The sequence below is a fragment of the Ceratotherium simum genome, chromosome 16 (assembly GCF_057802395.1).
Source record: "Ceratotherium simum simum isolate JZ-2026a chromosome 16, ASM5780239v1, whole genome shotgun sequence".
Lineage (NCBI taxonomy): Eukaryota > Metazoa > Chordata > Mammalia > Perissodactyla > Rhinocerotidae > Ceratotherium > Ceratotherium simum.
Window position 1 is genome coordinate 316,571 of NC_141915.1, and position 16,688 is coordinate 333,258.

Sequence of the window (16,688 nt, forward strand, 5' to 3'; positions counted from 1 at the left end):
GTGTAGGACAGGAGGCCCCTGGTGAACGCCACAGCACAGGCCCAAGAGATGACATCCAGGGAGGCAGGACATGCCAGGACAGTACTCAAGGGGTGGGTAGGCCCCGTGCTTCAAGCAGCAGAGGCACATGTGGATCAATTGACCTGGGAGGCAGAAGCCAACTGGTCCTTGCTTGGCCTGAGCCTGTGTGCTGGGGCCAGGCTGTTTGGCCCACTAGTGGTGACTGCAGCTCAGCTCAGCATTGTGTTTGGCTGAGCAAAATGGAGATTCTGAGACTGGTGCACCAGCCTCACCCCAGGGGACAGTTCAGTCATTTCTCCAGCACACTGAGTGAGCTCTGGGGTCAAGCAACCCACACTTCCCATGAGGGTATTTCACTTTAACTTCCCTTTAATTTCCCGAGAAGTGGTCAGCTAGAAGTCTGGTGGCATATCAGCTTGGAGACTTCCTTTCCAGCCCTCAAAGTCCTGGGCTACAGGGGCCCTGTTCCAATAGCTGCAGTGGTGATGCTCAGGCTAAGGATGGTTCATGGTAAACGAAGATTATTCAACCGTATATATAACCAACACCCATACATCAAGTTTTTTAGTTGTAAAAATTATATTCCAAATGAAAATGACCAAAGAATTATCAGGTAAGAGCCATGTGTCTCACTGTGGCCAACAGCTTTCCAGAGAAGAAAGAGAAGTGGGGCCTCACCTCCGTATGTGGAGCCGTCAGCAGTGATGGCGTTGACAGAGAGGCTGGTGTGGATGTAGCCGGGGCTGATCACAGTCACCTCAACCTCGTACTGCTCCACCTCTGCACGCAGACAGTCAAAGAAGGCTTGGGTTGCGTGTTTGGAGGCCGCGTCTGCAAAGGTTGGTGGCCAGAGAGGCAGGTGAGTGAGCTGGTGTGGCGCCTGGCCTGGGACAAGCCTACACACTCACCCTCATTCATTCTCTCTCTTTTATTTAAAAAACTGATGTTATAATCTAAGATGACAGTATTATAACAATCTTCGTTTTCTGATTTAGAGAAGTGCATTGTCTCCTTGTTCTTAGGAAACACTCTCAAGTAATTAGGAGGGAAGGAGCATCATGCCTCCAACTTCCTTTCAAATGGTTCAGGAAAATATTATAAATTTCATATCCATATAAATGCGCATATATACACACATATACATACACACACCGAGAATATGACAAAGCAAATGCAGTAAAATCTTAACAACTGGGGAATCTGCATGAAGGGGACATGGGAGTTCTTTGTACCATTCCTACAACTCTTAAGTCTGAAATTATTCCATGTTAAAAGTTAAAAAGAAAACAAGAAACTTAATGCTTAATGGGTAAAAATTCAGATGGTACAGAAAGATATAAGTAAAACAGTGAAAGGCCTCCTTCTGCCTTCCAATTTCATTCTCCAGAGGTAAGCAAAGTTAACGGTCTCTCGGGATTTTTTTATATATCCTATGTACATACGTGTGATCTTACACATAAGTAATATTTTTTTACAGAAATGAGCTCATGTTCGTATTATTCCTGCAAGTGGAGTTCTTCACCTGGTGGCACAGCCTGGAAAGTCTCCGTGCCGCGCGGCCAGGCAGCCCTGCCATGCCCCTCCGTGGGTCACCAGACGACAGAAGTGGCCCATCAGTGGCATTCACGGCTGTCTCCAGGCTTTATCACTGCAACTGTGCTACAGTGAGCATCCCCGCGTGCACGGGAGTGTGTGTGTCAACTCTGTGCCTGCCTTTCCTGTGTGTTTCGTTTGACAAACTCCCGTGACGTGGCTTTTCGTGTGGAAGAGCCATCGAGCTTGCTCCACCAGCGAGAACGGAGCCACCTCTGCTCCTCAGCGACGGCTCCACCACACGGTGAACGGCGCTCTGAAGGGGACAGTGACCCTACAACGGCATTCTTGGGAAGCACGGCATTTCCACTGAAAATCAGTTTCCTCCAATTCAGAGTTCTAAATGTTTTAGCCTTAGGAAAAGGGCATCTATCCGCCAAAAAAACAGGAATGCAGAAAGCAAGGAAGTGCCGCAGCCGGTCACACGGGAAGTGGAACAGCACCTGGGCTCTCCGCGGCCTCCTGCAGCTAGCTCCTTTGGTTGGTGCCAAGTTGCCAGGCGCTGGATGAGCAGTTTGTGGGTAGGTGGGTGGAGAGAACTGCTCCTATCAGCCGTGATTCCAGGGGTGCAGCCCAGGCCCAAGGACTGAGAAGAGGGAGTCATCCTGGGGGTCCCCAGAACAGAGGGCTGCACCTGACAACTGGGCCCCAGAGCTCTCAGCCTGTAGGTCCTCAGCCGGGCGGTGCTGACCTAAACCCTCAGCACCACTGTCAACAGAACTCAGCCCCTCCTCTCGCGAGACACATGCTAACCACGGCCCCTGGATCACCTCACGACAACGTGTGAGAGACATGAAGCTGCTCTCCCATCTTACAGAGGAGACTGCTGCTCGTCGGGGCAACCCGCATGCCCAGGAGGCAACACCACATTCCGTCTGGTCATTACAAAGCGCCAGACCAACCACACGTGACCTACTGCAGTCAAAGCCCAAATAGAGAACAAAATTCAGTGAGATTAAGTCAAAGTCAAGTTTGGAAATAATTTAGTACAAAGAACACTGTATATCCTTTACCCCAATTTATCTACTATGAACATTTTACCTCATTTGCTTTGTCATTTGTGATTCTATAGATATTTATTCCTGAACCATTCGAGCAGCCTTAGATGGCTGTCCTGTGCTGCTGGAGTTGAAACAGAACACCACACACAGAGAATACAAATATGCATGCAGCACGTCACAATTTACAGAGGACTTTTCATCTCCAGTTGTCTCATTTCATCTTCAAAAGAGCTTTGTGAAGCATATATGACGACTGTAAGTCTCATTTTATAAGTAAGGAAAGGGAGGGCCAGACAAGTTAATAGCTTGCCCAAGGACACGCAGCTAGAGCCAAAAGGTAGAGCCGGGGTCCCATCTTGAGAGAAACAGTGTTTGTTACATTTCCAGCCCAGAGAGCTGGCTACACCATCACCCAGCTGGATGTGAGTTACTGTGCTTTCAGTGTCCTGCTTCTCCGACAAGTCTACACCACCAGGAGGTGGTGAGACAGACGAGGCTGTTCCAAGTCAGCATTCTCTTTCAGAGGTAGGGCAAAGAGAGTAGTTGCTAGGACGGTTTGTGAAATTACCTTTAAAATCTTTTAACAAAACTAGATCCTGTTTGCTTGCTGGTGCAACATGATGGCAGACAGACGAATGAAATGATATCTGAAAATGTTGGCGTAGCCACCTGCACACGTGGAGGTGAGATTGTGAATGGGAGTCATTTGACAGTTTTAATTTTTCGGTCCTACCTAATATTCCCACTTTTTGGAATTTACCTTACTGAAACCCTCTGGTGAGTGCCAGAGATATAAATATTTAAGGATGTTCTATGTAGCACATCATTGTTAATGATCAAAGACTGAAGGGAAAAAAATCAACTGTCCAGGAAAATGGCTAAATAAATTATGTCACTTCCATTCAATGAACTATTATATATATCCACTTAAAAGGATTAGGTAAATCCGTATACGCTGATGTAGAAGGACAGACTGTCAAGTGGAATAAGTAAGCCACAAAACAGTCTGCATGACATGATCTCGTTTTTGTACATTTGATCACATGTAGAAAAAAGTTTAGAGGCGTATGCCACAGTGATGAGTGACTGTCCGTGGGACGACACGTTCAAGGCAGCTCTGCCTGCACTGCCCCCACACCTCGCTCGCAGCTCGCAGCGCTCACAGGTGAACTCAATCTTCCAGTGGCCCTCCAAGGCTGGGAGGGCACTGTCTCGATTATGCAGATGAGAACTGGGGTACAGAGGTGGGTCACCTCTCTGCAGGTGGGACACTTGCAGAAGGTCACATACGGGGGTAGAGTGGAGCTGGGATGTGAATCCAGGCATTCTGCTCAGGAGAACACATTCTGATGAAGTTCCTTCACATTCTGTATTGAGTATTTCTCTAGTGTCTGAATTCTGGATTGTAAACGTGTTATTTTTATAATCAGGAAAAAACAGAGAGAAGAACATCTAGGAGTGAGAAGGAAGTACTCACATGCTGACCGAAAAGGAATGCTGATCTTGCCCTGGATGCTGCTGATGGCGACGACGTGGCCCTGTCGCCTCTTGATCATGGAGGGCAGGAGTGCTGAGGAAAGGAGGCAGAGGCTGGAGAAGAGCCCTTTCCTTTAGGGCACCACGCCCAATGCTGAGAGGCGGTGGCCTCACTGATGAGATGGAGTCAGAGCAAGGGAGGCGAATGGTGAAGCCCCTCAGGGGGAGGCCTCCTGCCCCAGCATGCCAATGGGCCGGGAAGAGGGGTGGGGAGGGAGGCAGACAGAAGCCTACCCACCACCCACGGTCAGCTCAGTTCCCTTCTCCTAGGGACAGCCTCTCCCCTGGAGTGAAATCCATGGCTGGACATAAAAGTATCCCCACTTGTAGGGGTTTGCAAACACCCTGAGAAGGAAATGGAGGCAATGCTGTAGAAATGAAGCTGTCGCTAAGGAGAACACCTTGACTGAGGCTATAAAGCAGATAAAATGCAAACAGAGCCTGGAAAAGGCAAACGCCCAAGTGTAATGACAACACCTGTCCCAGGAGAAAACAGGACGGGGACAGGCAACGAACGTTTGCTAGAAAGGAACCAGGTGAAGTAAAAAAATGCCAACGTATCAGTACTCTTTTTTCTTTTAATCCAAGACTGTTACCTTTCGTTAGAGCAACTGGGCCAAAGTAGTTTGTCTCCATGACTCTCTTGTCTACGTCCGCGGTGGTGTCCACGATGGCACCGCGGTAGCTGATCCCGGCGTTGTTGATGAGCACATCCACATAGCCAAAGCACTGCAGGATCTCGGCTGTTGCTGCAACTATGGCCCCAGGTTCTGCGAGGTCGAAGGTCACCGTGTAAGGCTTGTGTGTCTGCACCTGGTCAGATACAACAGAAACCAAATGCACCTTCAGAGTGACAGGCCACGTGAGCCACGTGTCTCTGCTCTTCAAAGTCTGGGGAGTGGTCCCCTGGTCGTGAAATGACAGGGGCTGCAGCACCTCTCTTCTGAAGAGACGTGGCCTGGAGGATTCCACCCCTGGGGCTCACACCTGGCCTGGGCAGCTTGTCTACTGAACTGAAAATGACTACTAGAGGCAGACGGTAATTCCACAGGGCAGCGATCACGCCTGGTATAGACTACTGTAGCAGGTCACCATAGGAGCCATTAATCACAGCGCCACTGCTGCCCTGTGCCAGCAGTACCGTACGTTGTCATTACGTTCAACAGTGCCCCTGCTGAGAGGTGCTATCCTTCTCAGGTTAAGTCATTTCAATTAATGTATCATGAAACATTTTTTATATATCCTCTATGTGCCAGACCCTGGGGATGTGGCAGAAAGCAAGACAGACATGGTTCCTGTCCTGAAGCATACAGTCTAGTGGGGAGCAGAGATGAATTCTATAATTGTAAAGAATGCCATGAAGAAGTATAAGAGGCTAGAGAAATGAATAACTGAGCATCCAACTTAGAGGGCTTCCCAATGGAAGTGAGTTTAACAAGAGATCAAAAAGATAAAGGGGTTGTGAAATCAGAGATGTGGGCAGAGGAGGAAGTGCCAGGAATCCATCTCTCCACCTGGACAATTGTCCTGGCAGAAACCCTGTGACGTGACTATTTTGGAACTCTGGAGTCTATGTGAATGCTTGCAGCTTTCAGGGGATTGCTTGGCTGGCAAATTATAGATAATTTTGGTCTATTTCAGCCGTTGGCTCAGAGGTGACTCTCCATCCCCATGCATCCAGCCCTGTGGCAGGCAGCTGTAGGAAAGGCAACCCACATTTCTGGTACAGCTTGAGGGAGCCCAGGCAGGCAATAAGACCTTGTCTTCCAAACATCAGGGATTGTTCTGATGGTGGACTGCAGCTCTAATCACTGGGGTGCAGCATGGAGGCAGGTTGTCACTGTTTTCACCACCACTGGCTGAAGTGGCTTCCGGTAGATTTAAAGGAGTTGCATCTGTTGCTCTAGTTTTCAATAAATACACCCCCAGAAAATATACTTGAGGAAGCCCAGATGATAGACTTACTACACAAAGACTTTAAAACAACTGTCTTAAAGATGCTCAAAGTGCTAAAGGAAGACATGGACAAAGGCAGGAAACTGATGTATAAACAAAATGAGACTATCAATAAAAAAAATGAAATTATAAAAAAAAATTTGGAGCTCAAAAGTACAATAACTGAACTGAAAAATACACTAGCAGGGTTCAAAAGCAGATTTTAGCAAGTAGAAGAGAGAATCAGTGAACTTGAAGAGAAGACAACTGAAATGATCAAATCTGAAGATAAAAAGAAGAAATTTTAGAAAACTGAACAGAGCCTAAGGGATCTGTGGGACACCCTCAAGTGAACTGATATACACACTGTGGGAATCTGAGAAGGAGAAGAGAGAGAGAAAGGGCTAGAAAGAATGTTTGAAGAAATAACTGACAAAATCCGAAATTTAATGAAAAACATGAATCTACACATCCAATAAGCTCAATACCAAGTAGGATAAACTCAGAGACACACAATAAGACACATTACAATCAAACTGTCAAATGACAGAGAATCCTGAAAACAGCAACAGAGAAGCTACTCCTCACATAAAAGAGATCCTCAATGAGACTATCAGCCGATTTCTCATCAGAAACCTTGGAGGTCAGAAAACAGTGGGCTGATACATCAAAGTGCTGAAAGAAAAACTGTGCACCAAGAATTCTGTATCTGGCACAACTATGCTTCAAAAATGAGGGAGAATTTAAGATTCCCAGATCAACAAAAGCTGAGGGGGTTTGTTACCACCAGACCTGCCCTGCAAGAAATGCTAAAGGGAGTCCTTCAGGTTTGAAATGAAAGGAAGCTAGACAGTGTAATTTAAAGCCATATGAAGAACTAACGATCTCCAGTCAAGTAAATACAAGGGCAATTATAAAAGCTAGTATTATTGTAATTTTGGTTTGTAGCTCTACTTTTTATTTTCTACATAATTTAAAAGACAAATGCATTTAAAAACTATTAATGGGGCCAGCCCCAGTGGCACGGTGGTTAAGTTCGCGTGCTCCACTTCGGCAGCCCGGGGTTCGCAGGTTCGGATCCCAGGTGCAGACCTAGGCACGGCTCATCAACCCATGCTGTGGCAGACGTCCCACATAAAATAGAGGAAGATGGGCACAGGTGTTAGTTCAGTGCCAGCTTCCACAGCAAAAAGTGGAGGACTGGCAATAGATGTTAGCTCAGGGCTAATCTTCCTCACACACACACACACACACACAAAACCTATTATTAATCTATGTTACTGGGCAAGCAATGTATAAAGATGTAACCTATGATGTGAACAGGAGAAAGGGGAGAGGACAGAGCTATATAGGAGTAAAGTTTTTGTATTGAATTCAAACTGCTATTGAAGTTAAGTTGGTATAAATTCAAATTAGATTGTTATAACTTTAGGATATTCAATGTAATCCCCATAGCAACCACAAAGAAAACAGCTGTAGAATATACACGTAAGGAAATGAGAAGCGAATCAAAGCATTTCAGTACAAAAAAATCAACTAAACACAAAAGAAGACAGTAATGCAGGAAATGAGGGACAAAAAAGCTATAAAACATAGAGAAAACAAATAGCAAAATGGCAAAAGTAAGTCCCTCCTTAATAGTAATTGCTTGAAATGTAAGTACTTTAAACTCTCTAATCAAAACACAGACTGGCAGAATGGATCTAAAAAAAAGGAAAAAGATCCAACTATATGCTGCCTTTAAGAGACTCACTTTAGATGTAAGGACACAAATACATTGAAAGTAAAGGATGAAAAAAGATATTCCATGGAAATAACCAAAAGAGAGTGAGGGTGGCTATACTAATATCAGAAAAAATAGTCTTTAAATCAAAAAAGGTTACAAGAGACAAAGAAGGACATTATATAATAATAAAAGGTACATTACAGCAAGAAGATATAACAATTATAAACACTTATGTACCTAATAACAGACCCTCAAAATATATAAAGCAAAAATCAACAGAATTGAAGGGAGAAATAGTTCTACAATAATATTTGGATATTTCAATACTCCACTTTTAATAATGGACAGAACAACCAGACAGAAGAGCAATAAGGAAATACATGATTTGAACAACAATATGAACCAACTGGTCCTAAGAGATGTATATAGAACATTCCACCCAACAACAGCACCATACATATTCTTCTCAAGCACACATGGGACATTCTCTATGTAGGCCACAAAACAAGTCTTAATAGATTTAAAAAGAAAGATATCATATCAAGTATCTTCTCCAACCGCAATGTGATGAAGCCAGAAATCAGTAACAGAAGGTAAACTGGAAAATAAATGGAAATTAAACAAAACACTCTTGAACAACCACTAACTCAAAAAAGAAATCACAAGGGAAATGAGAAGATACACAGACACAAATGAAAATGAAAACACAACATACCAAAACTTAACGGAGTGCAGTGAAAGCAGTGCTGAGAGGGCAATTTATAACTGTCAATGCCTATATTAAAAAAGAAGAAAGACCTCAAATCAATAATGTAACTTCACACCTTAGGGAACTAGAAAAGAGCAAACTAAACCCAAAGCTAGCAGTGTAAGGAAATAATAGATTAGAGAGAACAGAAACAAAATAGAGAATAGAAAAACAATAAAGAAAATCAATGAAACCAAAAGTTGGTTCTTCGAAAAGATCAACAAAATTGAGAAACCATTAGCTAGATTGACCAAAAAAAAGAGAAAAGATGCAAATAACTAAAATTAGAAATGAAAGTGGGACCTCACATAGATAAAAAAGATTATACTATGAATAAGATTATACTATGAATAACTGTATGCCAACAAATTAAATAACCTAGAAGAAATGAACAAATTCTTTGAAACACACAAATTACCTAAACTGACTCAAGAAGCAATAGAAAATTTCAGCAGACATATAACAGGTCAAAAGATTGAATCAGTAACCTAAAACCTCCTGACAAAGAAAATGTCTTAGACCAGATGGCTTCACTGGTGAATTTTACCAAACTTTAAAAAAGAATTAACACCAATACTTCTTATACTCTTCCAAACAGTTGAAGAGAGAACACTTCCTAATTCATTCTGTGAGGCCAGCATTACTCTGATATCAAGGCCAGATAAAGACATCACAAGAAAATTACCGACCAATATCCTTTATGAGTACAGATGCTAAAATCCTCAACAAAATACTAGCAAATCAAATTCAACATTATATTAAAAGGTTTATTTACCATGACCAAGTGGGATTTATCCTGAGAATGCAAGGGTGGTTCAACATAAGAAAATCAATCGATATAATACATCATATTGATAGAACAAAGGAAAAAAAGCACACGATCATCTCGATGCAGAAAAGAGATCTGACAAAATTCAACACCCTTTCATGATAAAAACTCAGAAAACTAAGAATGGAGGGGAAATTCCTCAACATGGTTAAGGGTGTTTATGAAAAACCTGCAGCTCCCATCATGTTCAATGGTGTCGGACTCCAAGTGCTCCCCCTATGATCAACAACAAGGCAAGGATGCCTGCTTTCACTACGCTATTCAACACAGCACTGGAAACTCGGATCAGAGCATTAGACAAGAAAAAGAAATAAAAGGCACCCAAATTGGAAAGGAAGAAATAAAACTACCTCTATTCACAGATAACATGATTCCATACATAAAAATCCCAAGGAGTCCACAGACAGCTATTAGAGCTCGTCAATCAATTCAGCAGAGCTGCAGGGTACAAGATCAACATGCAAAACTCAGCTGTGTTTCTATACACCAGCAATGAATAATCTGAAAATAAAATTAGGAAAGCAAATCCACTTACAATGACAGCTAAAAAAATTAAATATTTAGGAATAAATCTAACTAAAGAGGTGAAAGATTTGTACACTGAAGACTATAAAACACTGCTAAAATTAAAGAAAGCCTAAATACATGGAAAGACATCTGATGTTCATGGATTGGAAGACTTAACATTGTTAAGATGTCTATACTATCCAAAGTGATCTACGGATTCAGTGCAATCCCTATCAAAATCCCAATGGCATTTTTGGCAGAAATAGAAAAAAAAAAAATCCTAAAACTCATATGGGATTTCAATGGCTATTCAGGAATAGCCAAAACAATCTTGAAGACTAAGAACAAAGTTGGAGGACTCACACTTCTCAACTTGGAAACTTACTACAAAGCTACATTAATTAAAACAATATGGTATGTCATAAGGACAGTATGGTATGACACAGTGACATAAGGACATACAGACCAGTGGAATAGAACAGAGAACCCAGAAATAAACCCTCAAATATATGATAAATTCATTTATGACAAGGGTTCCAAGACCACCCGAGGGGAAAGGACAGTGTTTTCAACAGCTGGTACTGGGGAAACTGGACATCCACATGCGAAAGAATGGAGCTGGACCCTCACCTGACACCAGATACAAAAATTAACTGAAGTGCAGCAAAGAGCTAAACATAAGACTTAAAACTGTAGAACGCTTAGAATAAAAAATTGGGGAAAATCTTTATAACACTGGATTTGGCAACTACCTCATGGATATGACACCAAAAGCACAGGCAATAAAAGAAAAAATAGACAAGTTGGGCTTCATCAAAATTAAAAACTTCTGTACATCAAACGGTACCATCAAGAAAGTGAAAGGACAATCTACCGAATGAGAGAAAATATTTACAAATCATTTATCTGATAAGGGAGTAATATTGAGAATATATTGAGAACTCCTGAACTCAGCAACAAGAGCAAAAACAAACAACCTGACTAAAAAATGGGCAGCGGACTTGAATAGACATTGCTCAAAGAAGATATACAAATGGTCAATAAGCACATGAAAAGATGCTCCACATCACTTGTAATTCGGGAAATGCAAATCAAAACCACAACGAGCTACCACATCATACTTCCTATGATGGGTATAACTGGAAAAAAAAGAAACAGAAAAATAACACGTGTTGGTGCGGATGTGGAGAAGCTGGAGCCCTTGTGTGCGGCTCGTGGGAATGTAAGTGGCATAGCTGCTGAGGAAAAGTCTGGCAGTTTCTCAAAAGGTTGAACATAAAACTACCCTGTGACCCAGCAATTCCACTCCTAGGTATATATCCAAAAAAACTGAAAGCAGAGACTCAAACAGATATTTGTACACTAATGTCTGGAGCAGCATGATTCACAATAGCAAAAACATGGAAACAACCCTCGTGTCCATCAGCAAATGAATGGATAAACAAAATGTGGTATATCCATATAATGAGATATCATTCTGCCATAAAAAGGAATGAAATTTTGATACATGCTACAATATGGATCGACCTTGATTACGCTTAGTGAAGCAGCCAGACACAGAAGGACAAAGATTGTATTTTTTCACTTACATGAGATATCTAGAACAGGCAAATTCATAGAGAGAGAAAGTAGAATAAAGGTTTCCAGGGGCTGGGGAGAGGGAGGAAGAATGAATTATTATTTAATGGGTACAGAATTTTTCTTGGGGATGATGAAAAGGTTTTGGATATAGATAATGGTGATAATTACACACATTGTGAGTGTATTTAATGCCACTGAGTTGTACACTTATAAATGGTTAAAATGATAAATATTATGTGTATTTTTCCACAATTAAAATTTTAAAAGTCATCTCCAACCTGCCCTCCCAAAAGAGATGAGCAGGTATTATCCAGGTAAAGGGGGAGGGGGAGCATTCACAGAAGGAACTTCTTAAACTCACAGTGCTAGTAAGTGGTGGAGTGGGGATTTGAACCGTACGACAGTTCCTCCTCCTCAGGCCATGGAGCCTGGTTTGCAGTGGAGACCTGCTGCCTTCCCTGGTCAAGTGTGACTGTGTGGACACCCTGCACGTCCAGCAGCCCAGGAGTGGGTGGCTGTCTCCTCAGATGCCTGCAGAGGATGGACTGCACCCCTTCCCCACAGAAAACACACCCCTGGGCTCACCTTGGTGGCCTGAGAAGCAGCCAGTTCTTTGGTGAGCTCTTCCAGGGCCTCCCTGTTCCGGCCACAGAGCACCAGCTTAGCGCCCGCAGCGTAGAAGACTTTGGCGCATTCTAAGGGGAGAGGAAAGAACCTTGACAGCCGAGGAAATTCAATGCCTTTCTTCCCCAGTGCAGTTCAGTTCAAGTTTACCCAATGTTTCCGAATGTGTACTTGTTCCTTCACGCACTCAGCACATATGTAGTAGAGCCTGCCGTGGACCAGGCATGGAGCTAGGAGTTCGGGGCCAATGATAAACCAGCTCTGTTGCTGCCCTTAGTAAAGAGCTCACGTTCAGTGGTGTGACAGACGTCACAGGCAAGAGGAAGCCAGGGACCAGCAGTCCGCTTTATTAGGTACTATGCTCAGAACTGTCCCTAATGATCTTTAGCTCTGAACAACCCTGGGAGCATTATCCCCATTATCACAACTGAGGAAGCTCACGGAGGTCAAGCAATGTGCCCAGTGACCAGGCAGGGCCAGCTACTGTGCTGCTGTGGTCTGCCGCGGCCTGCGTTCCAGCACAACCAGGCTGCTTCCCAAGTCACGAGAACACAACAGGCACGTATCTACTGGGGGTACTGACGTGGTTCTGCAGTAACACAGTGGGCACAGGGCCCTGTTGAGAAGGGGTGAAGAGGCCTGAGGGCTGTTTGCCCAGAGAGAGCTCGAGACAGAGGGAGCACAGTACGCAAAGCAGCTGAGGGGCTGTGCGCAGATGCAGCTGGGGCGGAAAGTGCAGAGTAACAGCCTGGCTGGGCTGGGACAGGACACAGCTGCACTTTCAAGACTTGAAGCACGCTGAGTGCCTGCAACAGCTAAGGACTGTTAAGGGTGGCTGCATTTCAAAAGAGTCCTCCTGCTGGGTGGGAAGGAAGGGGACCAGAGATCAGGCTCTGCTGAGCCCAGTACCGCATTCCAGGTGACCACTGATGAGGATGTCGACTAAGACCACAGCAGGGTGGACTCCAAAACTAATCGGGCACCTCTGTTCTTCTGGTAGTGAGAAGAGAGACTCAACTCACCCTGGGCTAAGCAAAAAGAGGATTTATCAGCAGGATTCTGGGATAGCTTAGGAATTAAGAGCACAAGCGGGATGGCCAGGACTTGGGAGGGACAGGAGTGGTGGCTGCCCAGGGCCCCTGGCAGCAGGAACCAGCCTCTCTCAGTGCTGGCGGGTCCCTTCTCCACTTCATCCCCTCGCCTGACTTCTCCACAAGATGGAAACAGGGCCAGGGGCAGCCTTGGGCTCACATCAACACAACTCCTCTGCCAGACAGGAGAGGGGCCTCTCACTTGTCTCCTGCAAGCTCTGGTGTCAAAATCCCAGGGAGGGACTATGACCAGCCGTGGTGGGGGCGGCATCACTAGGACCACCCCAGCAAGGGTCCCACATAAATTCCCTGAGGCCATGCGGAGGGGCAGGGAGGGAGACCACCAGAACCGGGGAGCTAACTGGTAGGGGAAGAGGGAGGAAGCAGAGGGTGAGGTCCTCTTGCTTCTTGCTTGCCCTGCCTGCAAACATGTCCTAACTAAATGTTCAGTGCCCTGAAAACTTACAGCTTATGAAGGGCAGGACAGCCCAGTGGTCAAGGAAATAGACTTGAGCTAGACTTCCAACACTTACTGGTTCTGTGATCTGGAGTAAGTTACAACCTCTGTCTCTCACTTTCCTCTTCTGTAAAATGCAGATAAAAATGGCACTGGGATTGAATGAGTACAGTAGATACAAAGCACTACAGAAAAGAGCACTACAGAAGTGTTGTTTTTGTATTTCTAAGCTGCCTTTTTCAAATGTTCTAAAACCTGACCGTGGGTGAGAATTGAAATGCGAGAGGTTCAAGCACTGCCCGCCCTCAGCCGAGGTCTAGTCTCCCTCGAGGGCCCACAAGCAGGTCTGCGCAGACCCGGCGGTCCCTTGCTAACCTTGGGTCCCAGACCAGATCTCAGAGGCCCAGACAGTCAAGTGGTGTCTTAGTCCCCACTTGGCTCACAGAGGGACAGGCCTGCCCTGGGAGCCACGCAGCGAGGGGTCGAGGGATCAAGGCTGTCACTTCCTCACCAGGAGGGGAGGAGGCTGTAGGGTCCAGGCAGGGTGTACTGGTCTGACAGCCCTTCCCCCACAAAAGTGTCAAAATTGCTTAAAGCTGGAAGGGTTCAAAACAGGAGGGGAGAAGAAATCCCAGCGTCCTTCAGGAAAAGAGAGAGAACGTTCTTCGATGTCTGGATTGTCTCAGGGTGCAAAGCCCTCTCCTTTCACTCTGCAGCTCCTCCTTCAGCTTCTTTTCCTGCCATCCCCAGGCCAGCACCTCCCTGCACGTCCCCAGGTGGAGCTTTCTGGACAGAGGTGCTAAGTAGACTAAATCCATACATTTTCAGGTGTGCTGTATCCCCTTCTTTGGAGATCTGGTTGGTTTGTTCACTGCCTCATTCCAGCAAAGGACGCAAACCCAGACAGAACTGCAGCCCTTCCTCTGCCTGTCCCTGGATGGTCTGGTCAGGGGCACAGCCTCCACCCCGCGTGCCCTGCTGTCCTTCTCAGCAGAGCAGCAAAGTCCTCACGGGGGGCCAGGGCAGGGGCAGGGGCTGCACTCAAACCCAGACGCCCGCATGCCCGAGGCTGGACCTGCTCACTCGGTTTACTAAATTGTGCCCAGAGACTAGGAATCTCCAGCCCTGCTGGCCTCCTCATCCCATTTCATCCTGTGCTGACCAACACAATGGACGTTTTGTGAGGTACCACCAAAGGGTGCAGACACGCAGAACCACAGGTGGGAGGAGGCTGGTGTCTAAACAGCTTCTGGAAAATGGTCACCTACACTCTGCTTCAACTTTGCTTCCTAGCAGAGCCAAAAAGGGAGGAAATTAAAAGTCTGTGTAGGAAGTGACAGAATGAAAACAACAGATTGGAAGGATTCCATTTTCCTTTCTTGAAAAAGCTGATACAGGGAGGCAGATGGGTCAAGGGAAAAAGGAAGACAGTCCCAACTACCATTTATCCAGGGCTGCCAGACGGTTCTCCCCTGCTGCCGGACCACTGGCTTGTTCATCAAGATCATGTTCACGGCCTCAGGGCTTAGGCTGGCTAAAGTGGGCATCCAGAACATTCTGCTCCTTTAATCTTTTTTTTTTTTTTTTTAAAGATTTTATTTATTATTTTTCCCCCCAAAGCCCCAGTCGATAGTTGTGTGTCATAGCTGCACATCCTTCTAGTTGCTGGATGTGGGACGCGGCCTCAGCATGGCCGGAGAAGCAGCGCGTCGGTGCGCGCCCGGGATCCGAACCCGGGTCGCCAGCAGCGGAGCGCGCTCACTTAACCACCAAGCCAGGGGGCCGGCCCTGCTCCTTTAATCTTGGTCCTACTGTTTTACAAGGATAAGCTCATGTAGCTTAAAGATACGAAATAAGAGACAAAACAGGAAAACTGCAGAAAGCTGTCTGCAGACTCGTCATGACACCTAAAGCTTCAAAGCGGCTGACGCGGCGGGCAGAGCCCCGGGGGCAGCAGGGTCTCCTCCTCAGAGGCTAAGGAGCAGCACGCCCTTGGTGGTCACCAGCAGAGGGTGTTTGTACCCGAGATGCTGGTTAAGAATCTGTTCCTATTTTATCTGCCTGGAGGGGAAAGAAATATATGGAGTCCTGTTTCCCTAGGACGTTAAACGGGACAGAATATAAGCAGAGTGATTTGGAATTCAGAAAATGGCTCACATAATATACTATATATATACACACAGGTTTTATTTTTTTTCAATTACATTTTCTATTCCCTTCACAATCTCGGTGTCCGGAAGAGCAAATGTGGAATGATGAAGAGGACAGTGTCCTTCTCAAACATCCATGTTTCAGAGCACCTGCAACTCACCTTCCCTCTCAGCCGACTCTCACATACTCTTCAAGGACTTTAGACAAGTGCTTCTCTCTGAGACGAAGAGAAGCAGCTGCTGACTATCCTATAAATAGTAGCTGAGTGAGGTCAGAGAACCAACTGTGGCAAAGGGCCTGGAGGCAGCTGTCTCCATGCAGGTCTGGATACCTAATGCCAGACCCAGGGTGCACCCCAGAGACCTCACCTAAACGTCACAGCGGTGTACAAATGAATCCACGCCACCCAGAGCCTGCCCAGGCTCCCCCTGGCCAACTGCAGACAAGGCCTCGCCCGCTCCTCGGTGCTCCCGTAACACCCAAGGGATTCCCCCTGCACAGCCCTGCCACTCTCAGCTCTGGGCCTGCCTGCAACGCCCACCCTGCTGGCCCACGCCTTCCTTTTCCCTGGCCATCTCCCCCTCAGGTGAGACAAGACTGTAGGTTCTGGAGTCAGGGAGACGGGTTTGAATCTTGGCTTCACACTTTCTGGCTAGAGGTCCTAAGACAAGTCATACTTTCTCTGAATCTTAGCTGTGAGGATTCAGTGAGACAAGCACAAGCCAGACAGAGAAATGTGCCTCTCCTAGCAGGCCTGCTGGGAACACCCAGGACTGAACTGGCAACACACTGAGCTAAGTCCCCGCCTCCCTCCCTCAGACCGTGAACTCCCTGAGGGAAGGGACCCTGTTTTTCACGTTTGTCCCAGCACTCGGCCCGGAGCCTTGC

At 45.8% G+C, this 16,688-nt stretch overlaps 1 protein-coding gene across 5 annotated transcripts in view; it reads right to left on the bottom strand.

Moving 5' to 3' along the window:
- Positions 1 to 16,688, bottom strand: part of DHRS7B (dehydrogenase/reductase 7B) — a 56,543-nt gene that overhangs the window by 1,447 nt on the left and 38,408 nt on the right. For 3 of the 5 annotated variants that reach the window (XM_087440255.1, XM_087440256.1, XM_004432978.3), the window contains exons 3-6: positions 12,063 to 12,172; positions 4,748 to 4,964; positions 4,093 to 4,185; positions 700 to 852 (exon numbers count right to left, since the gene is read on the bottom strand). In XM_087440255.1, the coding sequence (XP_087296381.1) occupies positions 700 to 852; positions 4,093 to 4,185; positions 4,748 to 4,964; positions 12,063 to 12,172 (573 nt within the window). The remainder of the gene's footprint in view (positions 1 to 699; positions 853 to 4,092; positions 4,186 to 4,747; positions 4,965 to 12,062; positions 12,173 to 16,688) is intronic. The other 2 variants (XM_087440254.1, XM_087440257.1) reach the window with 2 other exon arrangements.